General features: G+C 36.1%; 1 protein-coding gene across 1 annotated transcript in view; it reads right to left on the reverse strand.

The window, feature by feature from the left end:
- Cstpp1 (centriolar satellite-associated tubulin polyglutamylase complex regulator 1) overlaps positions 1-13,895 on the reverse strand; it is a 193,828-nt gene that overhangs the window by 86,298 nt on the left and 93,635 nt on the right. The window contains exon 3 of the mRNA XM_026399062.2: positions 9,976-10,106. Within this exon, the coding sequence (XP_026254847.1) occupies positions 9,976-10,106 (131 nt within the window). The remainder of the gene's footprint in view (positions 1-9,975; positions 10,107-13,895) is intronic.

Raw genomic sequence — 13,895 nt, forward strand, 5'->3', positions numbered from 1 at the left:
TCGGTACAAACATGAGCTGTGCTATTTTCATAACTTTGTGGCATTGTGCAAGTTATTTCTCTTTCTGCTTCTTATCATATAACACAATAATAATCATACCAACTTATATGTTTGTTGTGAGAATTAAATGACCTATGTAATGTACTTTGCTCAGTAGCTGGTGCACAGTAAGAATTCAGTATTATTTACTTTTAATCTATAACAAAGTTTCTTTCTTATATATTAAGCCAGCCAGTGCAAATTTCTTACCTTTTTCCAAAGGAGTCATATTGTTTCCACTTTCAAAAATCTTGTTTTCTTGTTTTAGAATGTACTCCTTTTTTTTTTTTTTTTTTTTTTTTTGCTTCATAGTTTTCTACACCCCAGGATCCATACCTACTGTCTTTGCTCCTTTACAGCTTTTTCCTATTTTTGCAGGAAGAATTATTTCCTCTCTTGTACTATTACTGAATCTTACACTGGCTCTAATGATCACTTAAACTCTTTGAAAACTGTTTGTGGACCACTTTGTTTCTTCTCATAGAATGTGAGCTCCTTGAGGTCAACTATTGCCACTTTGTCATCTGTATTTCCAGCATTTCATACAGTGTTGATGGAGAACACAGGGAAACAATAATACACTCTGGAGTCAGGCTTTTGGCTGGTCACTTACTAGAGCAATGACTTACAGCTAGTTATTTAACTTTCTAAATCTTAATTTAATTTTAATTTTAATTTAATTAATTTAATTTTATATGCCATGGAACTAATAACATTATCTACCTGAGACAGGATTGTTGTGAAGAAAACAAGACAATCTATATAGAAGCATTTAATAAATGTTCATTGCTATGATTTTCCTTATTTTCTCTCAGATATTGTATTTTTCCTCTCTAGAAATTCTACTTGGATTTTTAAATATCTTCCATTTCATTCCTCATCATATTCATGTTTTCCCTTATATTTTTGAGCATGTTTAAACAACATAAAGTAATATTTAAGGGCTGGGTTGTGGGTCAGCGGTAGCGTGCTCACCTAGCATGTATGAGGCACTGGGTTTGATCCTCAGCACCACATAAAAATAAATAAATAAAATAAAGGTTTGTGTCCAACTACAACTAAATATATATATATATATATATATATATATATATATATATATATTTTTTTTTTTTTTAAACTGTTTAAAGGTTCTTGTTATCTAATTCTATCATCTCTGTCATTTCTGGGTCTGTGTTTCTATTAATTCTTCTCCTGGTTATGGGTCTTGCTCCTTTTACTGTCTGATAATTTTAATAGGGTGCCAAACTTTGTGAATTTTTCATTGTTGAGTGCTGGATTTTATTGAATTCCTGTAAAGAATATCAAATTTTGTTCTGGAATACAGATGAACCTCAACTTAAGGTGGGGTTTTGTCCCAATAAGTGTTGGTAAGTAAAAAATGCATTTAATACACTTAGCAACACAGTAAAACATAACACACCATAGATGTACTGGTTGTTTATCCTAGTGATTGTGTGGCTGATAGGAACAGTGGCTCTTGGCCACCACTCAGCAGAACAAGGGAGTATCCTGTCACACCTTACTTTCTCATGAAAAGATTCAAGCTCAAAACTGGATAGTTTCTACTTAATGTGTATCATTTCTGCACCATGGCAAAGCTGAAAAACCATTAAATCAAACTTATAAATCAGGGATCATCTGTCCAGCTAAATTCCTTATAGATAAGCTTAATATTTTTGCTTTTAAGCTGCTGAGGACTCCATCTAATGCCTGGAGGGTTTTGAGGTCTCTCTCCTTTGGCTGCTAGGAGGGTGAGCTATCCCCAGGCTGTGTATGCTCTAGGAATTGTCTGGGCCACTGTTTTCAGGTGATGCCTTTTCTTTCTTTCTTTCTTTCTTTCTTTTTTTTTTTAATATTTTGTTTATTTAGTTGTAGTTGGACACAATACCTTTATTTTATTTTTATGTGGTGCTGAGGATCTAACTCAGGGCTTTGCATATGCTAGGCGAGCCCTCTACCGCTGAGCCACAACCCCAGCCCTCAGCGGGTGCCTTTTCAACCCCCACAAGTACACAGTTTGTAGGGTGAGATTCACAGGTCTAGAGTTCACTGAGCAACCCCTCTTCTCTGGTATTTGGCCTGTAAATTCTGGCCACTTCTGTCTCCCTAAACCCTGATCTCTGCCTCCTCAACTAAAAAACAAAAAACAAAACAAACAAACAAAAAAGAAACCCTGTCAGGTCCTTGGAATCTCCCTCCCTGCACTGTTGATTGGAAACCCCTCTCAGGTCTTACAGTCACCATTGCCTGGCTAATGTCTGAAAACAGTTATTTGAGATACTGTCTGATTTTCTTGTTGTTTGTGGCAAAAGGACAATTCCCTTAGTAGGTACTTCTTCATGGAGAAAAGAAGAAGTGTCTATCACTATTTTATTAATTGAAAAAATAATATATATACATATTACATATGTAAATATATGTCCGATAAATATATTTCTATTGATAAAAGCACAAAGCCCAAAATTAAATTCTAACTGAAACTACACCGTGGACAAAAAGCTCTTTTGAGTTGATACCCCTAACCAGAAGTGAAGATTTACTTCAAAGGAATTTCAGTCTTTGTCAAACTTGGAAAATTCAGATTAATCTTTCGACACTGAAAGAAATGCCAAAGTGAGAAGTTGAATTTTACAGGCTTTTTACATTTGAATAGATCTTTTGCTTCTAAGAGTCTAAAGTTGCCTAGATAGCAAGAGGTTCACTATAGTGTTCGTGAGATTATCTGAAACTCAGACATAGGAAAATTAGCATCATTCAGTACCCAGCCATGCAGAAATGACATTGCATCCCTGTGTTTGCTAAAAACTGGAAGAAAATGTTTCTTGCCAAAAGGGATTAGGTCCTTAGTTTTCTACAGGTGGCTTCATTTTTTAGATGTTTTACTATAACACTTCTTCTTTTTTTTTTTTTTTGCAACCTCCCAGAAGAGTAAGTTTCCTCTTGATAATGTTAAAATATATACATGATATTCTAAGGAAATTATCTGCCAAAGAACAACATAGTAGCAGCTCCACTGAGTAGGTACTTGGCATTCTGATTGAAAAAGTGGAACTTAATAAATCTTCCTTTCAAACGTTGCCTCCAAAAGCTTTTGCTCATTCTGGATTAAAACTGGGACTCGACACATTCTGGGACTGAAAAGCATTCCCAGTTTCCTGGAAAAAACTGAGAATATATTAAAACTATTTAACTAAAGATTTTAAGATCACTTAGACACAAATGTTGCATTTAGTCCTTAAGAAATCAGCCAGCTGTGGTGGGGCATGAATGTAATGCTGATTACTTGGAGGTTGAGGCAGGAGGACCACAAATTGAGGCCAGTCTGGGCAACTTGGTGATACTCTGTCTTAAAATAAACATAAAATAAAATAAAAAGACCTGGGAGGTAGCTGAGTGGCAGAGCACCCCTGGGTTCAATCTTTAGTACAAAGTATGAAAGAAAATCATCAGAGGCTGTATGATTAAGTAGCCTAACAATAAATATCCAGTAAAAAGCTTAAGTTTTGTTCATGGCACAAGAGAATCAGGGGGAACTTGGAGCCCTTTCCCCTTAGCAGCTGGATGGATCACTGGCAGCTGCTAATATAAAGATAAAGAAACCCACATCTGTGTGGAATCCAAATGCAATATGAATCCCTTGTGCTAGTAAATAAATTCTTGAAGAGGCTCCACTTCTAAATCAGGGGGAAAAATTAAGGCTATCTGAAGACTATTTTACATAGTTATCTGTGCTATACCACAAAACAGCTCTAGCTGTATACACCATTCTTCAATAATATAATAGATATTAATAAATATTTTCTGGTTAAGAGACAAGGAAAAGCCAGGCTTAATGGTACATGCCTATAATCCTAGTGGCTCAGGAGGCTGAAGCAAGAGGATTGCAAGTTCAAAGCCCACCTCAGCAATTTAGAGAGGCCCTAAGCAACTTAGGATGACCCTGTCTCAAAATAAAAAATAAAAAGGTTTGAGGATGTGGCTCATTAAGCACCCCTCAGTTCAATCCTCAGTACCAAAGAGAGAGAGAGAGAGAGAGAGAGAGAGACAGACAGACAGACAGACAGACAGACAGACAGACAGACTAGGGAAGGACTCGAAAAGACAGATTCTAATGAAATAGTACAAACTTTACCAGTAAACTCACAGTGTATAGATGTTTATGTAGATACAAATTTTGTTTACATAGAGACCAATGGAATAGTTTTTCCAAGCTAGTTCACTTAGAATTGAGTTCATACTGGGCTGGGGTTGTGGCTCAGTGGTAGAGTGTTTGCCTGGCATGTGTGAAGTACTGGGTTCAATACTCAGCACCACATAAAAATGAATAATAAAATAAAGGTCTATCAACAACTAAAAAATTTATATGTATAAAAAAAATTTAAAAAGAAAAGAATTGAGTTCATATTGTTTTTCACTTATTAGCGCATACATCCCATTAAGGAAATGATGCTATTTTCAGTACACTAAATACTTCTTACACAAGAGTGAAATAAAGATGGATAATCTCTAGAGTCATATGTCAAAGAAACTGTGATAAAAGTAGAAATAACACATTAGCAATTCTGAGTTTTATTGGCAGCCTTGCAATTAACCCATTGTGTAATCCTTCTGCAAGTTACACAATTTAATTCCTTTTACAATAGGCACATTACTTATTTGTTAGAATAGTTGAAATAATCTAGTACAGTACTGGGTAAAGTTTCTGAACATTTTTTCATAGCTATATATAAAGTAAAGGAGCACCAATTAGAGAAGAGTAGGGGATCTTGTTAAGTGCAGCAAAGGCAGGCAGAGCACTGTACCTGTCCACTATTCCAACCTCAGTGGCAGGCACATGATAACTCTTCCAGAAATATTTGTTTTGAATGGTTGAAGAAATGCTTTATGTCTTCCCTTTCTTTCAGGATCACTATAGAAACCGTCTTTGACATATTAAATACTTACTTGGAAAACCACATAATATGAAAATGAGAATAAGAACAGACCCTTGAGAACAGATGTTAAAGAAGATTTTATGCAGAGATTCTAAATCTAAAAAAATTGGAGCAATTTAAACTACTTTAATTTTCTGAATGTAAGAATGTACTGACACTTTTTTAAAGCTCCCAATGGGAGTGTTTTTACCCCTCATCTCACCAACATACATCTTCATATGGATATTTTCAAAATATGTTTTTAGTTGTAGATAACACAATACCTTTATTTACTTATTTTTATGTGGTGCTGAGGACTGAACTCATTGCCATGCTCTACCACTGAGCTACAACCCCAGACCAATATGGATGTTTTCAGTCAGTGTCTTTCTTAATATTTGCCTTGAAATATAATCATGAGATGCCAAACCAACAGTTTTCAAGTATAAAAATGACTTGCATTTTCTAGTTCACATTACTCTTCTCTCAGGATGATTTGAAAGACTAGTAAGCTTCACTCTCCTTCCCCAATCCTCTATTTCTAGAACCTGACCTATACTTCCTGCTGCTTAGTGAAATTTTTTTAGTTGAATCCCAAAGAAATACCAACTTTTCCCAAACAACATATCACATTATTCACAATAGTCAAAAGGGAGAAGCAACACTAGTGTTCATTCACAGAAGAATGGATAAGCAAAATGTGATATACACATAAAACGGAATATTATTCAGTCTTAAAAAGGAAGAAAATTTTGACACATGCTATAACAGGGATGAACTATGAATATATTTATGCTAAGTGAAATAAGAAATTCACAAAAAACAAATATTATGTGATTCCACTTATATGAGACAGCTAGAGTAGTCAAATTCATGGAGACAGAAAGTGGAACAGTGGTTGTCAGGAGCTAGAGGTAGGAGGGAAAGGGGAGCTCATGTTTATGAGTACAGAGTTTTCGTTTTGCAAGATGAAAAAGTTCTGGAGATGAATGGTGATGATGGTTGTGGAATGACTGGAATGTATGTAATGTCATAAAACTGCACACATAAAATTTATGTTTATATTTTATCACAATTAAAAAAATAAACAACATATTTTCCCCAGTAAATCTATTTCCCCTCCAATATAAATTTCATTGGTCATCTAACTCACCTTACATTCCAAACCCAACCACCAAATTCTATAGAGTCTCTCTCCAAAAATTCCCTTTCCATTTCCAAGGAAACTGCCTAAGTTTGATTCTTACCTCTCACCTCCACTACTATTTTCCTAAGCCATCCTCCACATTGCCTTTAGAATGGTCTTTTATAATACAGATATCATCACACCACTCTCCCATGTAAGAACCTTAAAATAATATTTATAATAGTAATGTTCATAGAACAAAATCCAACTTCTTTTTTTTTAGAGAGAGAGAGAGAGAGAGAGAGAGAGAGAGAGAGAGAAAGAGAGAGAGAGAGAGAGAGAAAGAGAGAGAGAATTTTTAATATTTATTTTTTAGTTCTCGGCGGACACAACATCTTTGTTGGTATGTGGTGCTGAGGATCGAACCCGGGCCGCACGCACGCCAGGCGAGCGCGCTACCCCTTGAGCCACATCCCCAGCCCAAAATCCAACTTCTTTTTAATAACAAAGCAAAAACCAAAACCAAACAAACAAAACAAGTCTTCAGAATAAGATTCATTCTTTACAGGCTCATCTTTCCTAACCTCCTTCATAAGTGCTAGTTATTCTGATCTCCTCAGTTCCTTGAACACTCCATGTTCTTTTGTGCTTCAGCGCAAACCCTACTTAGAATGCCCTTTTCTCCTTTACTGATATGGATAGTTCCTACTTTTCCTTTCCAACTTAGATCCAACAGCCAGTTCTCAGAATCCGCTCTAATCCACTATTCTCTTCCTACTACTGCAAGGGCATCCTCATTCTACTTCCACTCCTATCATTCAGGAGTTTTCTTCTTTGTACAGGCATCTCTACAGACCACCTTAGTATTGTTTCTTCCAATGAAGTGAAACACACAATTTTTTTTGGTTTCCTACTGCATATAAAATTATATTTAAGATGGGCATGGTGCACATGCCTATAATCCCAGCTACTTGGGAGGAGGCTGAGGCAGGAGGATCCCAAGTTCAAGGCCAGCCTAGGCTTGGAGAAACACTGTCTCAAAATAAAATAAAAAGGGGTGGGGGAGACTGGGGATGTAGTTCAATGACCCTGGGTTCAATATGCAGTATTGAAAAAAATAGTTGTATGTACACTATACTTTTGTCTATTAAATGTACAAAAATATGTCTAAAAAACAATGTATATACCTTATTTCAAAAATATGTCTAAAAACAATGTATATACCTTATTTCAAAAGAACTATCACCGAAAATTGTTAATGTTCGTCTGAGCCTTCGGTAACTCATAATGTTTTTGCTGGTGAAGGGTCAGCCTTGTTGATGGCTGCTGCTGGTCATGGAGGGGGTGTTGAAGGTTGGGGTGGCTGTGGCAATTTCTTAAGACAACAATGAAGTCTGCTACATTAATTGACCCTCCTTTCATGAAAGATTTCTCTACAGTATGTGATGATATTTCATAGCATTTTACCCACAGCACAACTTCTTTCAAAATTGGAGTCAATCCTCTTAAGCCTGCCATTGCTTTATCAACTAAGTTTACAAAACATTCTAAATCCTTTGTTGTCATTTCAACAATGATGATGATCACAGCATCTTTACCAGAATAGATTCCATGTCAATAAACTTTCTTTGTTCACCCATAAAAAGCAACTCCTCACTTATCAAAGTTTTATCGTGAGGTGGCATCAATTTAGTCATGTCTTTGGGTTCCATTTCTAGTTCTCTTGAACTAGAGATAGTGCACATGTACAGTTACTTCTTCCACTGAAATCTTGAACCCCTCCAAGTCATCCGTGAGGGTAGGCTGGAATCAGCTTCTTCCAAATTCCTGTCCATGTTGTTATTTTGACCTTCTCCCTTAAATCACAAATGTATTTAATGACATCTAGAATAGTGAATCCTTTCCAGAAGGGTTTACTTTGCCCATATTCATCAGAGGAATCACTACTTCTGGCAGATAATAGACTTAAGAATGTATTTCTTAAATAATAAGACATGAAAATAAAAATTACTACTAGATCCATGGGCTGCAGATTGGATGCTGTTTAGCAGGCATGAAAGCAACACAACACTAATCTCATTAAATAGCTCCATCAGAGCTATTGGATGATGAGGTGCACTGTCAATGAGTAGTAATATTTTGAAAAGAATTCTTTTTTTTTTTTTTTTTTTTTTGGTAAGCAAGTCTCAACAGTGAGCTTAAAATATTCAGTATACCTTGTTATAAACGGATGTGCTGTCATCCAGGTTTTGTTGTTCTATTTACAGAGCACAGACACAGTAGAGTTAGAATAATTCTTAAGGGTCCTAGGATTTTCAGAATGATAAATGACCACTGGCTTCAACTTAAAGTCACCAGCTGCATTAACCCTTAACATGAGAGGTAGCTTGTTCTCTGAAGGCAGCCATTGACTTCTCTCTAGCTAAGAAAGTCCTAGACTACATCTTTTCCCAATAAAAGTTGCTTCGTTTACAATGAAAATTTATTGTTCAGGGTGGCCACCTTCATCAGTTATCTAAGCTAGGTCTTCTGGATAACATGCTGTAGCTTCTACACCAGCACTCACTGCTTCACCTTGCACTTGTATGTTGTAGAGTTGACTTCTTTCCTTAAACCTCATGAATCAACCTCTGCTAGCTTCAAACTTTTCTTCTGCAGCTTCTCTTAGCCTTAGCAGAATTGAAGAGAGTTGGGGCCTTGCTCCACGTTAGGCTTTGTCTTAAGGAAATGTTGTGACTGATCTGATCTTTTATCTAGACTATTAAAACTTTCTCCATAGCAGCAATAAGGCTGTTCTACGTTCTTATCATTTGTGTGTTCACTGGAGTAGCACTTTTAATTTTCTTCAACTGCTTTTCAACTCTGCATTCACAACTGGATAACTCTGGAACAAGAGGACTAACTTCTGGCCTATTTTAGGTTTTGACATGCCTTCTTCACTAAGCTTAATCACTTCTAGTTTTTTATTTCAAGTGAGAGACATGCAATTTATCCTTTCATTTAAACACTCATTGTAGGGTTATTACATTGCCTAATTTTAATGTTGTGTCTCAGTGATGAGGAAGACCAAGGACAGGGAGAGAGATGGGGAACTGGTCAGTTGGTGGAGCAGTCAGAATGCTCACAACATATCCATTAAGTTTACTGACATATGGGTATGGTTTGTGGATATAATTACAAAATAATTACAATAGTAACATCAAAGATCACTGATCACAGATCATCATAACAAATATAGTAACAAAAAAAGCTTAACTATTGCAAGAATTACCAAAATGTGACATAGATGCACAATATGAAACAGGCCTTTGGAAAAATGATGCAACACACTTGCTTAATGTAGGATTACCACAAACTTTGAGTTAGTATAAAAAGCACAAATGTGCACAGTACAATAAAGCAAAATGCAATAAAATGAGGTATGTCTGTATTCACATTATTCCTTGTATTTCCTGTACAGTATTTTAATATTTGCCAAGAGCAAGGGCTCTGAAGCCAGACTGCTGTGGTATTAATCTGAGCCCAGCATTTACTAGTAATCTTCCAAGTTACTTAACCCCTTTGATCCTCAGTTTTACTAGTTATAAATGAGGATTATAGCATCTGCCATGAAGAGCTGTTGTGAGGATTAAATCTTGTGAGGATTAAAGCATTCAAAACCATACTTGATTCTTAATAAGGTATCGCTAGTGATGGTAGTGGTGGCAGGAACATTTCTGACACAATACTGCCATCTCCTCAAAAGCAAGGTATTCCAAAAGCCTTGAACAGTATTTACAGGAACTTAAGAAAGAGTTTGGAAGGAAGAACAGAGGGAAGGAAGGAAGGATGAGAAGAAGGAAGAAAAGGAAGGAGAGAAATAGACAAAAACAAATAGAATTGGGAAAGACTTACCACCATTTTTGCCCACAGTTCGAAAGCATCTCCAGAAGGCCCGTAAAAATGATGCCCTATTGTGGGGGGTGGCTTGGATAAAGCTGAATTCTCGAAAGAGAATATGAGTTCCCTGGCATACACTGGTAAAACTGCAAAGACAAAAATTAAATCATCATCAGATGGAATTCAGAAAGCTGCATTCAGAATGAAAATTTAATACCAGAGAGAACCACTGCCAAAGACGTGGGAGAAATCTATCTTTTCCCCCAACAAAACTTGGAAATACAGATTAGACAAAATCCTTCTAAAGGGAAGTCTCTTCAGATAACCACATCCCTCTGAAAATTCTTGAGTCCAGTTCCTCTGAGTACTTCCTGCCTACAACATGTGCACATTGAGGATATTATTTAATCAGTCAATGGAGAATTCCCTCTTATAAAGGGAACTCTTTCGATCTTTACCTGGATGATACAGGCACTCTTTTTTTGGAGAATATTTCTCTTTCTATCCCATTCGGAATTATGCTTCCCTAAAGTATTCTTTCTGTACTGCCCTTGGTCTATAGCAGCTGCCCTAAGGATAACATGGCTAATTGGGGGGGGGGGTAGTGTCTGTTCTAGTTTAGGGGTGCTGCTATATACCTCCCTAACAGTAACCCCAGAGACAAATCATATGTGGAAAAGGACAGGAAAAGTTCCAAACAGTACACTAAAGGCAAATAGGAAGAACAAGGGTAGAAAGTGGCCCCTAACTAGAGAATGGAGCAAAGCCCCAGGGCCCAAGTGAGTCAGTGTTTAAACTGGGCCAGGGAAGGGAAAAAACACACTCCATTGCCTTTGGGTTCCCTGCCAAAGAAATAAAGGCTGTAGAGCTTGGCGTAATCTAAAAATGGAAATTCCACAGAAGAAAAGGCAATTATCCAGTAATCATCCCTACCAAGGGCCAACTGCAGGTTCCAGAAAACTCCTAAATTCTCTGACAAGTAAATCACGGGTGGAAAACATGTTAATCTTTGTGGAGAAGCAGACACTAAACTGAAGATGGCAAGCAATGGAGGGAACAGTGGTAATTCCAAGCTCCAGTTTGCATCTGATGACCATCTAAAGCGGGTGGGGATCTGAATCTCCAAACTGAACAGGAAAAGAATCTCACTGCCCTTCTCCTAGACCAAATTTAGGGGAAAGTTTTTACTGTCTTTAACAGAGACTATGCTACCATTTAGGATAAAATCAGCCTCTTCCTATTAATATTAACAGTACTATAATAAAAAAGCAAATTGCACACTCATCTTTTCTCTTAGAAAACTAGCATAGAAATCCACTTTTAAGACACTATAAGAAAGTATAAGAACAACATCTGTCAAAGGATTATGTTAGAAGAGAGGTTTTTAAAAATCTGTTAAAGTGTTAAACCTCCCATGCCGTTTATGTCCTACACAGGAAAATGAAAATACAGCAAATGAGCTGTTCCAGGTAAATGGGTCAGGCTACATTTCCAGCAAAAGAAGCCTAAAATGATAACATTGTAACCTACATTTATAAAGCAATCCCACAAAGAATTAGGCCCAAAGTGTGTTTCATACCCTAAGGGGAAAAGCTGGTGTTTAGGCTGTGGTCTAAGCAGCAAACAACTAATAATAGTGAAACTATATCCTTTTAATAGCTTTTAATGCCACATTTTGCATAAAGCCTTTCCCTCATCCTATCCCCTACCTCCAATTCCCCTCTTATCTCACAGTTCTCAAAAAAACACTATTTCATTGTTTTGTTTTGTTTTAAAGTTCTTTTAGACTGCAAGTTCATGTAGTAAACAACTGGGTTGTACTCATCTTTGTCTCTACTGTTACCTAACACAAAGATACTCCATAAATGTTTGTGGTAGTTGATTTTGAAAGATAAGAAAAAATTAGTAATATCAAATAGAATGAATATCTGCAGCTCTCTATAATGAAATACTAAAAGTCCATATTTTATAATGTTTTTAAAAGTCTAGGCCTTTCTTCTGGTATTGTAATGTTGCAATTGGCCTTCTTTTGATTAGTATTTTCCTGGTGTATCTTTTATTATTATGTACCTTTTATGTCTTTAATTTTAAATTTTCCAGATCATTTTGTTTTAGGTGTGTCTCTTATAAATAGTATATAGTTTAATTTTGTTTCTCTATCCTAATTTATAGTCTCTATATAGTAAAATATGTATTTTAAGTGTATTTAATTAACATCTGACATTTATTTGGTCCTTTCCGTGAACTGTCTTTCTTTGCCTTTTTCCCTCTTTTCTTGCTTTCTATTTTGTTGGTACAGTTTTGTGTTTTTTTTTTTTTCAAAAAAATTCTTTCTACTTCTTTGTTAGTAAAGGTATAGACAGAATCTGAAATCTTTTAAATATTCTTTAAAATTTAGCATACTTACATTTATTTATTATATTTAGCATATAAATATTTATGTGTACATTTTTCTCAAATGTTGACAGTTACTCACTATCACTCTAAAACAAGACAAGGATCAAAGCATCCTTGAAGTTGCTGAGGCTGGCTTTGAACTTGCAATCCTCTTGTCTTAGCTTTCTGAGCTGCTGGTTTTATACGCCTGTGCCATGGCTTCAAAGCACACTTTAAATAATTTACACACAGTTTTCACATTTTCTATTATCTTTTAGAATTTTACTTCTACATTTTTAAAATGGAAAACTTTTTAAGGTAGTGAAATATATATAATTTTCATCATATTAGTCATTTGTCAGTGTGCAATTCAGTGGCATTAAAAATATTCACAATAACCAGGTGTGGCAGTACACACGTATAATCGCAGCAGCTCAGGAGGCTGAGGCAGGAGGACTTCGAGTTCAAAGCCAGCCTCAGCAATTTAGTGAGGCTCTAAGCAACTCAGTGAGACCCTGTTGCCAAATAAAAAAACAAAAAAGGGCTGGGACGTTGCTCAGTGGCTAAGCACCCCTGGGTTCAATCCTGAGTATCAAAAAAATAAAACTAAAAAAACTAAAAATTCACAAAGCTGCACAACCATCACCACTATCTATACCCAAAACATTTTGTCATCTCCAACAAAAACCATATATCCATTAGATAGTAAATAATGTCTTTTTTTGGCCTCCCACTAGACTATGGTAACCTCTATTTCACTTTCTGTCTCTGTAATCTACCTATTCTAGATACCTCATATAAGTGGAATCTTACAATATTTGTCCTTCTGTGTCTGGCGTGTTTCACCATGGATAATGTTTTTTAGGGTCCACACATGTTGTGGCATATATCAAAATCTCTTTTTAAGAATTAATAATGTGGGCTGGGGCTGGGGCTGTAGTTAAGTGATAGAGCACTCATCTAGCATGTGTGAGGCCCTGGGTTCAATCCTTAGCACCAAGTAAAAATAAACAAATAATAAAAGTATTGTGTCCATCTATATCTAAAAATATTTTTTAAAAAGAATAATGTTTCATTGTATGCATATACAATATTCCACCTTACTTCCCCCTTTCGTTATTGTGAATAAAGCTGCTATCATTGGTGTACAAGCATCTGTTCTCATTTTGCTTTCAACTCTTTTGGATATATACCTAGGGTGCAATTGCTGGGTCATATGGTAATTCTATGTTTAACCTTTTGAGACACCACCAAGCTGTTTTCCAGAGTGGCGGTATTATTTTACTCTTAGCAGCCATGAATGAGGGCTCCCACTTCTCTGAGTCCTCACCAACATGTGTTCTTTTCCTTTTCTTTTTTTTTCTTTTCTTATAGCCAACCTAGTAGGTATGATAGTATCTCATTGTTTTGATTTGTATTTCCCCAATACCTAATGATGTTGATTGAGCATCTTTTTGTATATTTATTAGACATATATAAAATCTTTGGAGAAATGTCTATTCAAGTCCTTTGGCTCCTCCATCCCCAGCAACTCAGGCTCTTGGTGCTGGGGATTCAAC

The sequence above is a fragment of the Urocitellus parryii genome, chromosome 4 (genome assembly GCF_045843805.1).
Source record: "Urocitellus parryii isolate mUroPar1 chromosome 4, mUroPar1.hap1, whole genome shotgun sequence".
NCBI classification, from domain to species: domain Eukaryota; kingdom Metazoa; phylum Chordata; class Mammalia; order Rodentia; family Sciuridae; genus Urocitellus; species Urocitellus parryii.